This window comes from Scyliorhinus canicula, chromosome 1, assembly GCF_902713615.1.
Source record: "Scyliorhinus canicula chromosome 1, sScyCan1.1, whole genome shotgun sequence".
NCBI lineage: Eukaryota > Metazoa > Chordata > Chondrichthyes > Carcharhiniformes > Scyliorhinidae > Scyliorhinus > Scyliorhinus canicula.
Window position 1 is genome coordinate 289760263 of NC_052146.1, and position 22301 is coordinate 289782563.

Here is a 22301-nt window from a genome sequence, read left to right on the forward strand (position 1 = left end):
TCCGCGACAGCCCCCTCCCCCACCCACTCCGCGACAGCCCCCCTCCCCACCCACTCCCAGTCCGCGACAACCCCCCTCCCCCACCCACCCCGCGACAGCCCCCCTCCCCCACCCACTCCTAGTCCGTGACAGCCCTCCTCCCCACCCACTCCCAGTCCGTGACAGGCCCCTCCCCCACCCACTCCGCGATAGCCTCTCCCCACCCGCTCCCAGTCCGTGACAGCCACCCCCCCCACCCACTCCCAGTCCCCGACATCCCTCGCCCACCCACTCCCAGTCCACGACACCCCCCACCCACTCCCAGTCCACGACACCCCCCACCCACTCCCAGTCCGTGACAGCCCCCCCATCCCCCATCATTCATCCGAGCCTCGGTGAACCCGGTCTTCAGGCACTGCCAAGCAATGAAGGGCTGCCAATGTCTGATTGGCCAGCAGCTCTCAGGGGGCGGGGCATTCTCCCCAGGATCAACACCAGCCGCTGCCCAGTTTGGATCTTAATGTGGCCGCTCGACCCACAAAGTGGCCGCATGGGACTCCTGCCAGCACTCCAGCCGGCAAGCGTGACCCCCATCGCCCCTATTCCCAAAATCTATACAATGGATACTGCTCTCTTGCAGCAAACAATTTGGAAAGTTGCGGAAAGCCCAGTTGAAAATTGGACCCCAGGCACAGCCTCAATGGCTCACACTAAACATGTCCATGTGGATTCTGCTTGAAGAGGCACGAGTGCATTCAGCACTAATTTCCAAACGGGGAGTTGGGGGAAGAGAAAAAGAGCAGGTGGGGAAAGAATTATTCTGTCAATTTTGCTTTAAACTGCAGATAACAAATAATCTAGTCTTGTTCTGATTTTGCTGAATACTTGTGCTTCAACAGCAAGTCTCAAGGACCATTTGAGATACTAGCTTGGAAGAGTTAATGAGCCTGCCAGTCTGTAGGAACGAAGTACAATTTACAGTCGATGCTGAAAAAACACTTGTCTTCTTTGGCTAATGATTGTCTTTATTGATATTCACTTCCATGATACTCAGTCCCTCATCCATTATATCATCACAGGCATGAATAGAATTAAGGGATGTAAATTAAATTAAATGCAATTCAGATTTGTTTTTATCTTCAAGGTGCGACTCCTTTAATATACACTGCAAACGCAGTTGGGGTTATACAGTGGTATTTCCCTCTGCAGATTCCAGACTGAGGGAATTAAATTCTCCTGAACCTGCTGGTTATACAGGGTCCCATCACACATCCTGAGGGGTTCCTGGTGATTGTGAACACCACAGCACAGTATGGCCTCTATTGTGCTGATAATCTCCAATATAGTTCCTCCTCCTTCAGGCACCATGCCCCAGGAGGACATTGGCATCCATAATGGCATCTGGGGCTGGTTTAGCACTGGGCTAAATCGCTGGCTTTTAAAGCAGACCAAGGCAGGCCAGCAGCGCGGGTTCAATTCCCATACCAACCTCCCCGAACAGGTGCCAGAATGTGGCGACTAGGGGCTTTTCACAGTAACTTCATTGAAGCCTACTCGTGACAATAAGCGATTTTCATAAAACGTCCACTGGACTGTTCCATGATTATGCTCAGCAAAGTAACACAGTGGTTTGCGGTTGCCTCTTGCAGTACGGCTGACCTGGAAACTATTCCAGTCCTTACCCCTTGCCATCAGGCGCACTGGAGGGATAGTCAAGCTGTTTGGCTGGTTTCTGAACACACCTGAAGTGGGACTTGAGCCGGGAGATTCTGGCTCAGAGGTAAGGATGCTACTGGGCTACCGCATCACCTCCTGGCATTACAGATTATCCAGTCATTATCACATTGCTGTTCACCTGGGCTTTCCCTGAACAATCTGTTGCTGCATTTTCCACGTTATGTCAGTTACATTTCAAACGTATCTAATTGGCTGGAAAGAGGAAAAGGAAAGAGGGATTTGCATTAATGCACTGCCTTCCCCAATCATTGGACAGCTCCACGTGCTTGGTCCTCCAGCCATACAGCACAGAAGACGACCTTCAGCCCATCAAGTCTGCACTGACAAAACTACAATACAAATGAGCTACAGCTGAAAGCGCTTTGGGACACTCCTGTGGTTACGAAAGGCACTTTATAAATGCAAGTCTTTCTCTTCTTTCTAACTTGACATCTTGCCCACGGAAATCAGAAAAATGATTAAGTGGAGGATAGAAAAATTACCTTCAAAAAACTAGGTTGAGGCACATGGCAGGGAGATTAAATCCTGCGGCTGATCACCGAACCTGTGATTATTCAATATCGGCACGGTTATAGAACTGCTAAAAGTATTCCACTTCTCAACATGAGCAGCACTCACCTGGAATACAAATGTCATCCAATTGTGTTTTTAAAAATCATTTTTGTGAAAGGTATTATTGTACACACCGGGAGATTAAATAGGCCATGTGCCCTATTTGTTCGTGTTTGGCTATTCTTCAATTAATACTCTACACAACTGACGGAACCAATGCAAGGGAGGTACAAAAGGAGGTGCTTTTGGGATGCTTAGTTGACAAGGCATCGCCACCAAGCACCCTTACCCACCTCTGCACCACTCTATACTTATTCTTTCAGGGCACATCTATTTCAGCCCTTTATAACACAAAGCCATTTCTCAACCAAAACTAGAGGGACAGGTGTCATTGGTTCACTGTTGCATCTGTTACTGTGTTTGACCCTACAAAAAAAAACACAATTAGGCCAATGGAAACTAGGAAACTCACTGTCTCAAAACGCATTAACAAAAAAAAAATCCAACTTATTTCCCAGCAAAACTATATCTTTTTTTGTTTAAATGGTAGGGCGGGGGGAAAAAGAATAATCATGCGATAGAGTCCAAGAGCGTAATCATTTCAGGGACATTGTGGATGGCTTGCTTTGAAGCTGGTGAATTCCCCGTCCATTTGAGCCAAGTCGTGTTTAACCGTTTCTTTAGTTAGCATCTCTTTCGACCAGCTTTTGTAGTTGGTTAGCAATGAACGGCGTGAAATGCAACCGTGTCTTTCCACCCCTATTCCACATGAACGCCAGCCAATTGCTGGCTATTGGATGAGCAGGTGGGGGCCACAGAGGCAGAAGGTGGGAAAAGTACTTTCGCAGAAAGGAAAATTGTCTTTGTTTTGTGCATGGAGGGTGAAATTAAGAAAGCGGAAGGTGCGTCAATCGCTGCCACTCTTACATATATCCTAGTGATTAGAGCAGGGGTGGGCAAACTTTTCCGTGCAAGGGCCACATTCAGAAATTCACAATTTTAAAGGACCGCATAGTATATTAAGTAAAATAATTAATATTTAAAGTAGCCAAAATAAAAGGTTTTTAAAGAAAAATAAAGCAATTAATTTTTATTAATTAATATTTTAAAGTAGAAACTTCACATGAAACACATGTTGTGCCGAGCAATGATCACCCTACTCAAGTCAACGTATCCACCCTATACCAGTAACCCAACAGCCCCCCCCCCCCCCCCCCCCCCATTAACCTTAAATTTTTAAACAAAACAAAAAAAACATTTTTTTTTAATGACTTGATCTTGGCGGGCCGCATAAAGACCTTTGGCGGGCCGCATGCGGCCCGCGGGCCGTAGTTTGCCCACTCCTGGATTAGAGAAAGGAGGAAAGAGAAGGGAGGAATCAGATTAATGAATAAAATGAGTGTTCAAGAGATTACTAAATTGATTTTTCATTGAAGAGTTTGTGGTGGTGACATTTTGCAGACATCCTAGTGCCAGGCATTCTAGCCCACACTGCTGTGATAATTGCTCTGGCCATTATCCTTTCCAATAATACCTCTTTCTCTACCCACATGGTAATGTATAATTAGAGAATCCTGAAACTATACAACACATCTGCCAAATGCCACTTTCTAAAGAGGGTGTAATTTGCGCTGTCAATGTTGTGGTTAATTACACATCAGTTTCACTTTGGCACTTTATTAGTGCACTGTGGAATAGGGACATTTCTTACGCAGACTTAGTAACCAAGTTAGAATTTATTGCTATTTTAAAAGAGGGAGATACTATTTTAGTGCAATGTTAAACAAAAGAGAGATTGTTTGTTAAGCAATCTGAATTTTATTGGCCAACATTATTGCACACTTCAGTGAATGATAAATTCCATATTGCGCGTTGTTCCCCCAAGGCTTCTGCACTCTACGTAACTGCTTCAATAAGTTTATCAACCTAGTCCCAGACGGGCGACACGGTAGCACAGTGTTTAGCACTTCTGCCTCACAACACCAGGGACTCGGTTCAATTCCGGCCTTGGGTGACTGTCTGTGTGGTTTGCACATTCTCCTCGTGTCTGTGTGGGTTTCCTCCTCCCACAGTTCAAAGATTGGCAGGTTAGGTGGATTGGCCACTCTAAATCGCTCCCTCATGTCCAAAAGGTGGGCAGGTTAGGTGGGGTTAAGGGAAGTGGGGCCGGGGAGTGGGCCTCGGTAAGTTGCTCTTTCAGAGGGTCGGTGCAAACGCGATGGGCTGAATGGCCTCCTTCTGCATTCTAGGGATTCTATGAACGGTACTATAAATGCCCTGCACACAGGCTACAGTACGGAAGCAGGACATTTGATTCGACCAGAACACTGTCAGCTTTTAACCTCCAAGCAAGTATTTAGCCCAAATTATATTCATCCACCCTATTCCCAGAATCCCGCTATCTGCCGATCAAATGTGATTTTGAACGTTGACATACCGGTGAATTTTCTTGGGGGCCGCTCCTGCCCCATCGCCATAACGTTGGTGGTAGTTCAGCAGAAATCACACGCGTGCAAACAAATTTGTTCTCCACCAAGGTTGCATCAGGGTAGCAAAGGAAGCTCTTGGGGGAAATTCACTGCAATAGTTCCCGGCTCTGCAAGCGAACTCTCGGGCCTCATAGCTCTGTACGTGAAGAACTTTCCATTGCCCTCTCTGTCTGCTTTGTATCTCATGCGTTCCATCATAATAGATCGCCCAGCTACTGGAAACTGTCCGTTCCCATCTGTCCCATCCTTTAAATATTTGTATGCAATATAACCTCAGAATCTGTTGGTCCCAAGGAAAGAAGCACAATGCATCAATCCTGTACAATGCTTTGCACTTTAAAGATCCGAAGCCTGTTGAAACGCATCAACCTAGAAATTTAACTGATCAGCCCTCCTACTACAGGTAGAATCAATAGTGGCTAAACCAAAACATATATGTACTCATAAGAAGTGCTTTTATTTCCACCTGCACCTTCCCTTTTAAAAAAAAGTGGACCTGAGGTCATCTCTGGATGTCAGCAGAAGACATAAATCTGTTCACCTAAAGCTGCACAAAAACACACAAGGTCCAACCTTAATTGAATTTCTCTTATCACCCTGTCAACACATTTTTAACATTCTGCTGTGCACTTCTTCCATCTCACACCCCTCACCCACCACCTCTCTCTTCCCCCACCCACCCTCCCCCCCGCCCCGGGCCCTCACCACTTCAAAATAAAGAGGTACAAAATAAAGCAGATCGAGCTCCATTTACTACTGCACAGGAAGGTTAGTCCTGTTGCCAGCCCAGGTTTTTACACAGCTGAATGCTGCCTCGGGGTGAAGAACGCGATTTATGGTTTTTCTGTTTTAAAAACTGCAGCATCAGGACAATTGCAATGTGGGTTGCTCTGCCATGTTTGTATCAATAGGTCATAACTGCGGCCCTCAAAAATTGCATCAGCGCTCGTTTAATTTTATGGCAAGCCTCAAGCAGAAGCACATTCCAGGAGGTTGCATGCCTGTTACTTTTTCTGAGTTACAAAGCCAGGGTTCAGAGTGTGGACAGGGGTGAACCCCTAATCCAGCTCTTTGCCTGCTCCAAAAACCAATTCAAATTCAAATTGAATCCAATTCATGGTCCCCACAAGAGAGACGTACCAGATCTGAGCCAAAAGGCAGAGTGGCAATGCCAGGAAGTCACAATACTTTGCTGCGTCAAGAATGGGACAGGCTTGAATGAACAGGTAGTTTCTTTCAGTCTGTCCTTCTATATACATGTATCTCACTTTCTTCTGAGAGCAGGCATGGAAACCGCAAGGAAGCATCAAATTGAGGGGAGAGTGCGCTCAGAGAGGTAGGGTCGTCGAGTGGTTCTGGAGGAGGCAACCAAGGTAACAAAGCAACGTAATTCAAGAGCGTGGGGTGGTGGCGGCGGTGGGGGGGGGGGGGGGGGGATCATAATACAAACAAATACAATCAGGATGTTTGGGTGGCACTGCCAGGGTGCCAGGCTGGCAATGCCATGATGCCTGGGTGTCAGGTGGGCACTGTCAGTGGTTGGGATGGAGGGGGAGGGGGGGGGGGGTCGATTAAGCAGGGAGAGAGCCTAAATGGAGGGGGGGGGGATGCGGAGATCGGCGCTGTTGGTCGAAATGCCCCCCCCCCCCCAAATCTGCGAGGAGCCATTCCTGCCGGAAAGGAAATCGACTGGAGTGTGGCCTCGACAGGCAGAAACTCCCTGAGGCCCCATAAACCAGCAAAGTGCCAGTGAATAGAAAGGTGAATCTCGCCGCTGCAGCCACTGAGAAACACTCTGCCCAACCCGCCTGAATCATGCCCCCTGTTTCTCAGATTAAAAAAAAAATTTAGAGTACCCAATTTTTATTTTTTTTCCAATTAAGGGACAATTTAGCGTGGCCAATCCACCTAACCAGCACATCGTTGAGTTGTGGGGGTGAAACCCACGCAGACACAGGGAAAATGTGCAAACTCCACATGGAGAGTGACCCAGGGCCGGGTTTCGAATCCGGGTCATCAGCGCCGCAGTCCCAGTGCTAACCACTGAGCCACCCTGCTGCCCACCACCCTGTTTCTCAGATGGGTGGGGGGAGCCAAATGGATGTAAAGTTCATATAAGGAGCACAATGTTTTTCATTCCAAAGTCCTGAACCAGACCAGAGGACATGTTGAATTTATTAAATATCGTTAAAATACTCCATTTGAATTAAATGAAAATCGCTTATTGTCACAAGTAGGCTTCAGATGAAGTTACTGTGAAAAGCCCCTCGTCGCCACATTCCGGCGCCTGTTCGGGAAGGCTGGTACGAGAGTTGAACCGTGCTGCTGACCTGCCTAGGTCTGCTTTCAAAGCCAGCTCTTTAGCCCTGTGCTGAACCAGTGTGATATCCATACACACTGTAGAACAGGGGTGGGCAAACTACGGCCCGCGGGCCGCATGCGGCCCGCCAAAGGTATTTCTGCGGCCCACCAAATCATTAAAAAAAAAAAAAATTTTTTTTTTAATTCTTTTTTTTTTTAATTTTTTTTTAAGGTTAATGGGGGGGGGGGGGCTGTTGGGTTACTTACTGGTATAGGGTGGATACGTTGACTTGAGTAGGGTGATCATTGCTCGGCACAACATCGAGGGCCGAAGGGCCTGTTCTGTGCTGTACTGTTCTATGTTCTATATGAGGCGCCCAGAACCATAACCGGGTGAAGTAATTATTTTACTTAATATACTATGCGGCCCTTTGTGAATTGTGAATTTCTGAATGTGGCCCTTGCACGGAAAAGTTTGCCCACCCCTGCTGTAGAATGAAGGAGCAATCAGCAATGGAAGAACTGAAGAACAACATCCATGGAGGAAAGGATATGGACTGTGAAGTAAGTCCCGGGGGAGATGGTTCAGGGGCAAACCAAGGAGGGATCTGGAGATGAGAATCAATTTGCAGGTCACAACAAATCAGTGTAGCCTGGCTGCACCTGGTTCGGCCTGTGTGGGGTTCGAGCCGAAAACTGGCAACTGAAAAGGACTTTAATCTTCGGTATGTTGAGCTTAAGGTAACTTGAATTCATCATGTCTGTCAAGGAGCCAATTAGTAATAGGGGTTAAGCTTTGGCTCAGTTGATAGCATACCGAGTAAGGTGGCCTTGGGCAAAGAAACACTTCAGTGACTTGAGCATATATGATCCACTTATACTTGACAATTCAGTGCTGTACTGAGGGAGTGCTGCACTGCCAGAGGTGCTGTATTTTAGGTGAGATTTAAAACAAAAGAGACCCTGTCTTCTCTCCCAGAGGCTTCAGTTTAATATTCCATCCAGTAAACAGTACCATCAATGGTTTAACACTCTTTCAATATTTGTAATCTTACTTGCAATCTTGCATCTTTTATTTAGGGGACTGCAGTATCTGAAATGCCTTAGGCTTATCAAGCGCACAAAGCAGTTTAATAAGACAGAAATATAAAATTGATCAGCTCCGCATTAGCAGCAAAAACAGTCTTGCAAATAAATTTTAAAATGAAAAGTTTCCTATCTCTCTTCCTCAAAAGTAAGAAAAGGGAAGGAAGTAGTATGTGGGAGTTGCCGTTGACCAGAAACGTAACTGCATCAGTGGGAAGATCTATTGCTACAGGAGCAGGTTTTAGGCTGGGAATCTTACAGTGAGTAACTCACCCTCTGACTCCACAAAGTCTGTCCACCATCTACAAGTCACAAATCAAGAGTGTGATGGAATACTTCCCATTTGCCTGGATGAGTGCAACTCTAATAACACTCAGGAAACTCAACACCACCCAGGTCAAAGCAGCCCCGATTCGTACCCCAGTCATTACCTTAAGCAAAATCACTCTCTCCACGCTCACCACCACCTTCTCAACAGTGATGAGGAATGGGAAACAAACTAGGTGAATGATTTAAAGCTGTTTGTTGAGTGGAACACCTTAGAATGCATAGGAGGCCAGAATAACACAGATATCTTGGAGGGTTGTGGAGCTGGGAGAGAATACAGAGATAGGGAGGGGCAAGCACGGTAGCATAAGTGGCCAGCACTATGGCTTTGCAGCACCAGAATCCCAGGTTCGATTACCCACTGGGTCACTGTCTGTGCGGAATCTGCACGTTCTCCCCTTGTCTGCGTGGGTTTCCTCCGGGTGCTCCAGTTTCCTCCCACAGTCCAAAGACATGCAGGTTAGGTGGATTGGTCATGCTAAATTGCCCTTTGTGTCCAAAAAGGTGAGGAGGGGTTATTGGGTTACCGGGATAGGATGGAAGTGAGGGCTTAAATGGGTTGGTGCAGACTCGATGGGCCGAATGGCCGCCTTCTGCACAGTATGTTCTATGTTCAAAGCATATTTTTACGTATTTGAAAACAGCGATGAGAATTTTAAAATCAAAACACTGCTCGAGTGGAAAGCAATGTGAAACAGTGAACAGAGCAGTGATAGGGTAACGGTGCTTGCTGAGAGGTAAGACACGGGCAACTGAGCTTTGGATGACTTCCAGTTTATGGAGAGTAGAATGTGGGGGTTCTGGCAGAAGTGCAGTGGAATAGTCGAGTCCAGAGTTAACGAAAGCACGAGTGAGGATTTCAGCAGCAGATGAGCGCCTCATGGGCAGCACAGTAGCATAGCGGTTAGCATAAATGCTTCACAGCTCCAGGGTCCCAGGTTCGATTCCCGGCTGGGTCACTGTCTGTGCGGAGTCTGCACGTCCTCCCCGTGTGTGCGTGGGTTTCCTCCGGGTGCTCCGGTTTCCTCCCACAGTCCAAAGATGTGCGGGTTAGGTGGATTGGCCATGCTAAATTGCCCGTAGTGTCCTAAAAAGTAAGGTTAAAGGGGGGGTTGTTGGGTTACGGGTATAGGGTGGATACGTGGGTTTGAGTAGGGTGATCATGGACAACATCGAGGGCCGAAGGGCCTGTTCTGTGCTGTACTGTTCTATGTTCTATGTTCATGTGCCTCCTCCATCCGAATGAGTCAAAAGTAGATGCCAGTCGTTTAATTAAATGGGGTACTAGCGGAGCTCGACTCCAGTCTCACCCATATCGGAAAGGTCAATTGCAGCACTCTCTAGCTGCCCTAGCACAGGCCACGCATTGAACCCGGCGCCTCCCTGGCCAGCACAGCCCAGCCATTCACTGTTCAAACCTGAGGCCATCAGATAAATCAGTCCCTGTTAAGTTTAATTGGGTAACAAGATTCAAAATAGTCCAAACTGCAACAGGGCACAAGGTTATACTGCAGCACAGTGAGAGAGGAGAAAAAAAATACTTATCCTGAAAAGCAGCAATCAGGTGTTGCTGAAGGAGAGAAAGCAATTTAAGATTTCATGCACATTTATGACACATCAGCGTTTTTAGCTGTCACTATTCATTACCCAGACAGTATTGCTCTGGCTTTGTGCCATCACACAATTGGGTTGCCAAACAAACAAAAGGAGAACTGATGAGAAAAAAGAGACAGGAGGTGCGGCAACCATTTCTACCCAAAGACACAACAGGTCTTGGCGGTATTAAAAACAGAGTTAGAATATCAAATTAAGCTCACAAAATCAGAGTGTGTGCGGTGATCCAACCCGAGCCCAGCCTATGAATATTCCAACCCCATCATTACTGTCGGAATCTGTTTGATAAAATTCTTGGATAAATTCGATAAACTAGATAAATAAAAGGTAATGTTGTTATTGACACAACCCACAAATCTCTAATTAGCTTCTCTGAATCAGACCCATGGTGGTCTGATTATTCGTCAACCATGCGCCTTCTTCTTCTTGGGACAGTCCATCAAGATCGAGGATAACTTGCTTCTACTCCAGATCGAGATGGTTGATGAGTCCAATGAACGGTCTGCAGTCTCTGCCACATGTAGTACAGGCGGTGCTTGAAGGGTCGGGCAGATGAGCGATTAGGGGGTTTGTTTATTTTCTCCGACACCCCAACTTTGCCTCTGGGTGCTACCAGTAACGTCTTTCCATGTGTTCACAGCCTTCCTGAATAAAGTTTCTTCAGTCAGAAGTCAGGGAGTCCCAGCAGTTGGCAGGGACGTTTGACCTCTTCAGGGATGCTTTGAGGAAATTCCTAAAGCATTTCCACTATCTCTCCTGCCATGACCGAGTTCCAAGTAGAACAGTTGCTTTGGAATTCTGGTGTCAGGTGTAAAACATGACATGTCTTGCGCAACGGAACTGGGTTTGAGTGATTAGTGCCTCGGTGACGGGCACATTCACTGCTGTTAGATCATCTTCCTTGCCACCGGATTTGCAGGATCTTGTGAAGGCACCTCCAGTGCTTTGTGGCGCTTGCTGTAGGTTGTCCAAGTCTTAAAAGTATATACGGGTCCCGAGATCGCCTTCGTCTTGGGTTTGAGATCCTGGCCCTCCAAACTCTTTTCCTCAGTCGGTCGAAGGCCGAGTTGGCACATAGATGGTAAAACTCACCATTGCCTCCAAAGTCTTTGTTGACGAGACGCTTACAGAAAACGGTTCATGCTTCCCAGAGTCTCATCGCTGATCTTCATCCCGGGGGGGGACCCTGAGTTCGGTTCCCAACTGAGTACATGCATAAGACATATCTGCATATTGAAGCTCAATGACTGAGTTTAGAGTGATTTTGGTATTGGATTGAAGGCAGGGTAGAATCATAAAATCCCTTTATTCTACTTGGAACTCGGTCATGGCAGGAGAGAAGTTCATTCGGCCCATCAAATCTGCACCCAAGCCCACTTCCCTGCCCTATTCCGATAACCCTTTCACCTAACGTACATATCTTTGGACACGAAGGGACAATTTGGTGTGGCCAATCCACCTAACCTGTACATCTTTGGACTGTGGAAGGAATTCGGAGCACCCGGAGGGAACCCACACAGAACATAGAACATAGAACGATACAGCGCAGTACAGGCCCTTCGGCCCTCGATGTTGCACCGACATGGAAAAAAAAAACTAAAGGCCATCTAACCTACACTATGCCCTTATCATCCATATGCTTATCCAATAAATTTTTAAATGCCCTCAATGTTGGCGAGTTCACTACTGTTGCAGGTAGGGCATTCCACGGCCTCACCACTCTTTGCGTAAAAAACCCACCTCTGACCTTTGTCCTATATCTATTACCCCTCAATTTAAGGCTATGTCCCCTCGTGCTAGACACCTCCATCCGCGGGAGAAGGCTCTCGCTGTCCACCCTATCTAACCCTCTGATCATCTTGTATGCCTCTATTAAGTCACTTCTTAACCTTCTTCTCTCTAACGAAAACAACCTCAAGTCCATCAGCCTTTCCTCATAAGATTTTCCCTCCATACCAGGCAACATCCTGGTAAATCTCCTCTGCACCCGTTCCAAAGCTTCCACGTCCTTCCTATAATGAGGCGACCAGAACTGTACGCAATACTCCAAATGCGGCCGTACTAGAGTTTTGTACAACTGCAACATGACCTCATGGCTCCGGAACTCAATCCCTCTACCAATAAAGGCCATCACACCATAGGCCTTCTTCACAACCCTATCAACCTGGGTGGCAACTTTCAGGGATCTATGTACATGGACACCGAGATCCCTCTGCTCATCCACACTACCAAGAATTTTACCATTAGCCAAATATTCCGCATTTCTGTTATTCTTTCCAAAGTGAATCACCTCACACTTCTCCACATTAAAATCCATTTGCCACCTCTCAGCCCAGGTCTGCAGCTTATCTATGTCCCTCTGTAACCTGCAACATCCTTCCGCACTGTCTACAACTCCACCGATTTTAGTGTCGTCTGCAAATTTACTCACCCATCCTTCTGCGCCCTCCTCTAGGTCATTTATAAAAATGACAAACAGCAACGGCCCCAGAACAGATCCTTGTGGTACGGCACTCGTAACTGAACTCCATTCTGAACATTTCCCATCAACTACCACTCTCTGTCTTCTTTCAAATAGCCAATGAGGAGACATGACATGAGGAGAAAGTGCAAACTCCACACGGTTGGGTTGACGGTGTAAACCCCACCCACTCTTTTTTTTCCCCTTTAAGAGGCTCAAGGTCTTATTACGATCCCAGATCCCAGCAGTTGCTAGGACACTGGATAGAAACCCCAATATTTTATTTTAATTTTCTAAGACTATGAGGAAAGGATACCTCATGCCAGGAGTGATTTCACGCAAAATAGGGATATGATATATTGAAACAAACTTCATTATGAATGTGGTATTAAAATACCTTTAACATCACACAGAAAATAGCTCACAATTACTCCTTACTCAATGCTGATCAATATAGTGATCTCAAACAACAAAACCATTGCAGATCCCAACCCACTTTTAAATACAGTTGGCACTCAGGAATACTTGTTGTTCAGAGATGTCTTGAATATTCCGCGTTGAGAAAGAGATATTTTGAGACTGCCTTAAAGAAAGAGGCTTGACCCGGTCAGAGTAATGCAGAATCTCTGGTTGTATTTCTTCAAAAAATCTTCTCAGCTCGTCTTCCAGCCAACAACTAAAACTGAACCTCAATACCCGATTGCTTCAACCCTGGCTCGCCCCACTAACTACATCATCTCACTAAAATGAACACAACGCGCTGGATTCTCTGCACCCCGATGCCAAAATCGCATCAGGCGCTGTGGCGGAGAATCCATTTCCGCATGGAATCCAGACCAGCGCTGGTTCCTCGATTCGCCGGGCCACAAAAAGCGGTGTACTCGGGAGAGTACGCCATGCTGCGTATCCCCCACCTGCGGCCACTGCCAGAGACCCATCCCGCTAATCTCCACCCCCGACCGGCCGAAGTCCCGACGGTGTGGATCTAACATAGTCCTGCCGTTCGGGATACTCATGTGGCGGCTGTGGACTCAGTCCGCGGCAGCCACGGTCGGGGACGGAACGATCGGAGGGCATGGGGGGGGGGGGGGGGGGGGGGGGGGGGGGGGGGGGGGGGGGGGGCCTCATACGGGACCGGGCTATTTTTGCGCAGGCGGTCTGGGTCGGGCGCACGGCTGATCGGGGGTACTATTTACGCAGTCCAGCATCGCGGTCCAAGTCCGCCATAGAGCATGGCACGGCCGCTGGAGGCCACTGCCAGGCGCATGCGCACCCTCTGTCCCGGAAGTCTGGGGGCCCGTATCTTCAGCTGGAGCTGCGAGTTTCATGATGGGTCCCTGCTTGGCCTGCAGGGCTGTGAACATGTGGCATTTGATGCCAGTTTTTCTGGGGTAAAGGCCACAGTTTACATGATGGCATGGGGACATAGTCCCTGAAACGAAGAATCCCGCCCAATGCCTCTAATTAACTACTCTGCAGAGAACCCCCTTAATATAAATAAAAATCCATCAGCCCAAACTTTTATGGTGCTTTAATTGCACCTCTGGCTCCCGAAAAGCCCAGCTGTCTTGCAAACCAGGATTTTTAAATACACTACTGCAGCAGTCAAACACACACTAACCCAGGCTTTTAACCCTTACTGCACCAAACACATATCATACAACATATCTCTAATTCCTACAATCATCACAATCGGCAGAGAAAATTGTTCTTGCAACTGGAAAGCTACACTCCAGTTTTCAGTCTGAGCCTGACACTTTGCCAAAGGAAGACAAGTCCAATGGTGGTAACTACAGAGGAGTTACAGTGGCGTCTGCCACAGGAAGGATCATTGCAAGGATTCTGCTCAAAGAACCTCCTCCCAGTGGCCAAAGAGCTCCTTCCAGAGTCACTGTGCAGTTTTCACTCTTTGTGAGGCAACATAACCGCGCTCTCCACTGTGCGGCAAATTCAATGAAAAATGCAAGGAACTGCAGCAACCACTTTCCATCACCGTTTTCAACCTCACAAAACTATCCCCATCCCATTTTAAATTGCCAGTGTTGTCACTGCGGCGTATACATGGTATTCAATATTGGAATCAGATGCTGGAGATATCACAAGCACAAGGATAAATTTACAAAAGATATGTCGAGAAGCGGAAATTGGAATGTTATATGTGGAAAAGGTCAATGATAACGCAGCGGAAGTGAGGCATGCAGGAGAGAGAAAACAAACAACTTAGCAAAGATTACCGTTACAGAGTTAAGCCATTTGTGCAACATGTTTCCATTGTATCTGATTTCTATCACACTGTGTTATCAAAAATATTTTATCAATTTCACCGAAGAATATTTGCTTTTAAAGAACATTTTCATTAAAGTTTTTCTATTTCATCTATTACAAAAAATAATTTTTACCAATCCACCAGTGCAACATTTCAAGAAAAAATACTAAAAAGAAAAGAAACCCACCTAACCCAACCTCACCGCCAGCCCCCCCCCCCCTCACTTCCCAGTCCTCCCTACCTCGCTAGCAACCGATGGTGACTAGTTCTTTCGAATAGGCAATGAAAGGGCACCACCTCCGGTCGAATCCCTCAACAGATCCCCTCACGGTTTATTTGACCTTTTCCCGGTGCAGAAATTCCATTAGGTCCCCGAGCCGTGCCAGGGCGCTCGGTGGGGTTGGAGACCTCCGACCCAGCAGAACCTGCCTCCAGGCAATCAATGAGGCACAGGCGAGAACCGCCACCCCAGCAAGTCCAACACCCCAAACTATGTAACTAAAGGACAGGGCTCCAACTCGACACTCAGAATCATCGATATGGTGCTGAGGAAGGAGACACAAAAGCCTCGCAAGTTTGGATCAGAGCCAGAACACGTACGTGTGATTGGCCGGGCCCCTGGAACACCGCCCACACCTGTCATCCACCTCCAGGAAAACAAAACGCTCTTCTTCACCTTAGTCAGATGCGGCCTAAAGGCTACTTTAAGCTGGATCAAGCCCAGCCTCGCACACAATGACGTGTTCATCCTGCAAAGGGCATCACCTCACACCTCGTCATCTACTATGAGCCCCAGCTCCCCCTCCCACCTCGCTTTCACCCCATCCACTGGGCCCACTTCCTCTGACAAGATCCACCCTTAGCTGCCAGACGTGCTACCCTCCCTCCCAGCCCACCAGCGAAAGAATCCTTTCCATAAGAGACATCGGCGACGCCTCGGGGAACATCAGGAAGGCCTTCGATACAATTCCAAACCTGGATAAATCTATCAAATTCGACCCCGAAGCTGGTATTTCACAGTCAATTCCTCCAAGGCGGAAAATCACCCTTCCAGAAACAATTACCCCAATCTTTCCAGCCCTTTCTTCCCCCATTCCCTAAACACCAACCCTTTCTTCCCCCATTCCCTAAACAAAGGGTCTAGCTTGGCCGGCTTGACAGACGATTGGGACAAATAGGGGCCAACTTCGACAGAGACCCAAGCTCAAATGTTGCTTGAACTGTCTCCATATCCTCAAGGTGGATCCGACGACCATGCTCAAGAGTATTTTGGCGTCAAAAAGGGGAGCGAAGCCAACGCCAGTGCCTGCAACCCAGACCCCCTACATGACTTCGCCACAAGCTGCTACCAAGCGGTCCCTGGATCACTGCACCAACTCAGCACCTTTTCCACATTAGCCGCCCAATAATAAAAAAGGCGAACTATTTAACTGAATTATTTAACGAAACAGCAGAAATACCTTGAGCAATCAGGTGGATTAACCCCATAATCCTAATTTGTTTTAAAAGGCAAAAACTATAACCTACTGGTTCCGTGATTAAACAGACTGCAATGTGCAGAGAATGTGGGCCTTCTCCCAAGATCAAGCGCCCCGGGATGGCAGGAATCCTGCCATCCAAAAGCTGCCAGCCAATTATGGACCAAAGGTTCTGCCCTACTCCGCAGTACCACCGTGGAAGCTGCATGATGGCTGCTACTGATACGACATCCATCCTGGTCTCAAGGAGGGACCCAGGTACAGCCGAGTGATGGCAGGGAGAAGTTCACGGGAAAAGGGTTGCGGGGAGGGGAATGGAGTCGGCAACAAGGGTGGGAGGGGGTCTCTCAGAGGGTCCCCACCACCATCATCCCCCCAATGCCAGATCCTTCAATGAAATAGTGAATGCCCTTGGATGTGGAAACCACCTGTCGCCTACAAGTAAACAGGCCAGGCTTTGCTCATTGTGCTCCCCATATGGCGAATCCCCTGCCCGATTCTGGATTAATACCAGCAGAGGCAGGATGAGTCCCTTAAGTGGGCATTAACTGCCTTTCTGCCACGGACCTAATCGGGGTGATGGTGGGAAAGTGGTGGGTTCCCCACCTGACACCTCCTAGCCAAGTAAATGCCCCCATCCACCAAACTTGCTACAGTCTAGTCACCTACCCACCTCTGCTGATACTTTACTGAGTCAGTAATTAATGGTCCAATGACTGTAAATGTGGCTTGGGAATTCCCGGCCCAAGTGGTGGTGGGGGGGGGGGGGGGGGGGGGGAAAGAGATCACCCTGAACCTTTAAGCTGGGGGGAGCAGTGTTCCTGACCTCTGCGTAAATATCCTTTCTATCCAACTGGAAAAGAAGATGGGAAAATAACGGCCAAGGTTTCTGCAATGTGTCCAAGTCTGATTTGCAGATCTGCATGTTTTAGTTATACAAGCAGGGAAGCAGTGATGGATAGAGTTTGGGAGAAAAATGAGGCAGTAAATAATGTAAGTGTTAGGTGTCAATATATCAGCAAGTGCATGCTTTGGCAATTACATTATTAAGCTAATTGCATTGTTAAAGATGAATGATGATCATTGAACAAAGAACAATACAGCACAGGAACCCGGCCAACCGCACCCACATGTTTTGGACCTGCCCCAAACTTGCTGGGCTCTGGACAGCCTTCTCCGAGACAATGTCCAAGGTTGTGGGGGTGAGGGTGGAGCCATGCCCGACGGCGGAGCAGCCAGAGCTGCACATGGTGAAGGGGGCCGACACCCTTGCTTTCGCTTCCCTAATCGCACATTGGAAAATCCTGCTCGGCTGGTGATCAGCAGCACCACCCACAGCTGCAGACTGGCTGGCAGAATGTGGTAGTATAACTAGGGGTATTACGGTACCTGGAAGTGTGAGCTGCCATTGGTTCAGAGGACTCGCTGCCCATTAGCCCAGGTATGTCATGTGCCTCTCAGCCGATTGGCTGAGAGGTAGGTAGCTCCGCCTATGAGGCGGGGTATAAGAAACCATGTTCCCCCGGCAGTCTGCCATTCTTCTGTACGTCTGCTGCCGGGTACACTTCTTGTGCATTAAAGCCTATCGTTCGGACTTTATCTACGTTTCGTGTCCATTGATAATGCATCACAGACCTATCGCAATTTCTCCACTTGGAGAAGATCAGGTACATCATCCAAGGGTCGGAGGAAGGCTTCCTTAAAGCATGGGGACAATTTGTCAGCCTGTTCCAAGACCTGTTCGAAGCCAACAATGACTAGAAAGAAAGAAAACTAGAAACCAGAAGGAACTCATAACCCAGGTAGAGGGGGAGGGAGGAGCAGCAGGGGGAGCCTAAGGGAATGAAGGGGACGCCACAAAGAGGGGGGGGGGCAGAACTCCCCCCCCCCCACCCGCAAGGTAGATATGGCGGTAAACACAAGGGAAAAAAGGGGTGGGGAGGGAGGGAGGGAGGGGGGGACACAGACAGAGCACCGAGAAGAGGGTGACAAAATGTAAATAGGCAGGAAAATAATACATGTACTTCACAGTGATGGACATGATCTGTAACTGTATATAAAACTTAAAATGCCAATTAAAACATTTTTTAAAAGAATACAGCACAGGAATAGGCCCTTCAGTCCTCCAAGCCTGTACCAGTCATAATGCCAACCTTGGTCAAAACCCTCAGCACTTCCTTGTGCAATGTCCCTCTATCCCTCCCTATCCATGAATTTGTCAAGATGCCTTTTGAACGCCGTTAACGTATCTGGTTCCACAATCTCTCCTGGCAACGCGTTCCAGGCACTCACTACCATCTGCATAAAAAACCTGCCTTGCACATCTCCTCTAAACTTTGCCACACAAACTTTAAACCTATGCCCCCTGGTGACTGTCCCCTCCACCCTGGGAAAGAGTGCCTGCCCACCCACTCTATCCATGCCCCTCACAATCTTGTAGACCTCTATCAGGTCACCCCTCAACCTCCGCCGTTCTAATGAAAACAGTCCAAGTATATTCAGCCTCTCCACATAGCTAACACCCTGCAGACTAGGCAGCATCTTGGGAAACCTTGACTGTACTGTCTCCAAAGCCTCCATATCCTTCTGGTAGTGTGACCACCAGAATGGTGTGCAACATTTCAAGTGCTGCCTTACCAAGGTTTTATACAACTGTAGCATGACTTGCCAGTTTTTATACACACTGCCCCATCCAATGAAGGCAAACATTCCATATGCTTTCTTGGCTACTGTGTCCACCTGAGTCGCCACTTTCAAAGATTTGTGGATGTGTAATCCCCAATCTCTCTGATTTTCTATATTCCTGAGAGTTTTGCCATTTACGGTGTATTTCCCCTCTATGTTAGACCTACCAAAATGCATTACCTCAAATTTTTCTGGATTAATCTCCATTTGCCATTTCTCTGCCCAAGTCTCCAACCAGCAGCAGGGTAGCATGGTGGTTAGCATAAATGCTTCACAGGATAAATGCAGCAGGGTAGCATGGTGGTTAGCATAAATGCTTCACAGCTCCAGGGTCCCAGGTTCGATTCCCGGCTGGGTCACTGTCTGTGTCTGCACGTCCTCCCCCTGTGTGCGTGGGTTTCCTCCGGGTGCTCCGGTTTCCCCCCACAGTCCAAAGACGTGCGGGTTAGGTGGATTGGCCATGCTAAATTGCCCGTAGTGTCCTAATAAAAAAAGTAAGGTTAAGGGGGGGGGGTTGTTGGGTTACGGGTATAGGGTGGATACGTGGGTTTGAGTAGGGTGATCATGGCTCGGCACAACATTGAGGGCCGAAGGGCCTGTTCTGTGCTGTACTGTTCTATGTTCTATGTTCTATCTATGTCCTGTTCTATCCTCTGACAATCCTCAACACTATCTGCCACTCCACCAACCTTGGTGTCATCCGCGAACTTACTAATCAGACCAGCTACATTTTCCTCCGAATCGTTTATGTATACCACAAATAACAGAGGTCCCAGCGCAGATCCCTGTGGAACACCACTAGTCACAACCTTCCATTCAGAAAAACACCCTCCCACTGCTACCCTTTGCCTTCTGTGATCGAGCCAGTTCTGTACCCCTCACCTCTTATCCCGTGTGACTTCACCTTTTGTACCAGCCTGCCATGAGGCACCTTGTCAAAGGCTTTAATGAAGTCCATGTAAACAACATCCAACGCCCTCCCCTCATCAATCATCTTTGGCACCTCCTCAAAAAACCAATCAAGTTAGTGAGGCACGACTTCCCCTTCACAAAACCATGCGGTCTATCGCTTACGAGTCCATTTGTTTCCAAATGGGTGTGAATCCTGTCCCCGAGACTTCTCTCCAATAATTTACCTACTACCGATGTGAGGCTCACCGGCCCATAGTTTGCTCTTGGTTCAACCTCCAACTCAGTATAAATGGACGGAGCTGTTGCAATTGGGGTGGGGGAACCATAAGGTGTTTTGTAACTCAACGGAGCTGTATGAAGAATAAACTTGCTGAGGATAAAAGACAAGTTGCTGTATTATTCCTCCACCATACACTATTCCAGATCTCAACACAAGGGATTATCCAAGAAAAAGTGATCCTAACATAATTAGATACAAACTAAAAAAGTGAGACGGTGAAAAGCAAAAAAGGAGAAGATATTCGACGAAAAAAATACTTTTTGGGTTCGATAAAAAGGGAACTCACCCTAGTTAAGTCACAGAGAAAAACTGGCAGATCAAACAGCTGTAAAACAACAGGAAACTCTCAAGTTGGATGTGAAGCAGTAAAGAGAGTACATGAACACACCAATCAAAATAAATATGTGACTTATCTAAAATTCATGAATGCAAAATACAACAAAGCGGAGCATAAAAAAAGATTAGAAATGGAAAAGAGGGCAAGGCGACAAAGAAAAGCACAGGGAGCTGAAGTGGAAAATAGCAATACAACATATAAATGCAGAAAAATACTCTTTAAAAGTTTAAAACAGGGAGGGCAAACTTAAGAGAGGGAAAGAAAACCCATTCATGGAGGATTAAAGTGAAGTGGAAATTGGTTTTGTTTCTGCGGAATTTAATGAAATTAATGAGCAGAAGAGGATGGGATAGAGCCGAACTGGAACAGCTGAGTCAGTGGAGAAGCAAGGTGTGGGTTACAGGTCTTCAGAACTACTGCAGGCTAAAATCAGACGTGGGTGAGCATCTACACAGGCTCTCACGGGGAATGAGATTATTTTCCTTATAAAGGTCAAATTTAATTCAGGACAGCCAGTGTTGGTCCCTAAGAGACAGGTCACTGGTCACAAATCTACTAAAGCTCTTTGAGGAACTAAACAATCTGCCCAGTCCTGGGCAGTACATTTTGGGAGGAAGGTGAAGTGATTGGAGAGGTTGCAGCAAAGATTCCCGAGAAAGTCCCTTGTTCCTGGAACCATCGGTTGGGACTGTCTTCCTTGAAGAAGAGAACAGGAAGAAGTCTTCCAACACCAGGTTAAAGTCCAACAGGCTTGTTTCGGATCACTAGCTTTCGGAGGGCAGCTCCTTCATCAGGTGAGTGAAGAGGTGGGTTCCACAACCACCTATATAGACAAAGTCAATGATGCAAGATGATACTTTGAATGCGAATCTTTGCAGACTTAATTACCTGCAAAGACTCGCATTCAAAGTATCATCTTGCATCATTGACTTTGTCTATATAGGTGGTTGTGGAACCTACCTCTTCGCTCACCTGATGGGGGAGCTGCCCTCCGAAAGCTAGTGATTCCAAACAAATTGGTTGGACTTTAGCCTGGCGTTGTAAGACTTCTTACTGTGCCCACCCCAGTCCAACGCCAGCATCTCCACATCTTGAAGGAGAGAAGGTTGAGAGGAAATTTGCCAAAGATGTTTGACAGAATAAATAGGGAGAAACCATTCCCACTGTTGGAAGAATCAAGAAACGGTATGGGGGGGTTGAGGATATAGATCTACTGTAATTAGCAAAAGAAGCAACGCTGACAAGAGAAAAAATCTTCTTCATGCTGCAAGTGGTTAGGATGTGAAGAGCACTGCCTGAGAGTGTGGTGGAGCAAGATTCAATTGAGGCTTTCGCAAGGAAATGGGATCATTATTGGAAAAGGACAGGTATGCAGGGCAGTGGGGAAGAGGCAGGGGAGTGGCACTAAATGAATTGTCCCTTCACAGGGCCAGCAAGGACACAATGGGCCAAATGGCCTTATGATTCTATTGAAGGGGCTGTCTCTGTCCACTACGCTACCCATTATTTCACTGGAAGGGGTTTTCACATACATTATATAATCACACAGACACACACATGGGAAGTTCATGAAGATAACTGGCTACTTACTGTACGAGGATCAATAGAATCACCTGGAAGCCTGCCATCACAATGAAGCTAAATCCAGGCAACGATGTGAGTGTTTGAGGATAGAGTGCATCAAATACAGTTGCCCCAATTATAACACAGATTGTTTCTATAGAAGCCATGCAGGAAAACATCTCACCTGTCAATAATTGAAAAAGGACACAAGTCTATGAAACATCAAATCCTCAG

General features: G+C 47.3%; 1 protein-coding gene across 1 annotated transcript in view; it reads right to left on the bottom strand.

The window, feature by feature from the left end:
• The window catches only part of zgc:174356 (uncharacterized protein LOC100137120 homolog), a 113587-nt gene that overhangs the window by 17246 nt on the left and 74040 nt on the right, over positions 1-22301 (bottom strand). Inside the window, exon 6 of the mRNA XM_038815000.1 lies at positions 22095-22251. Coding sequence (XP_038670928.1) covers positions 22095-22251 — 157 coding nt within the window. The remainder of the gene's footprint in view (positions 1-22094; positions 22252-22301) is intronic.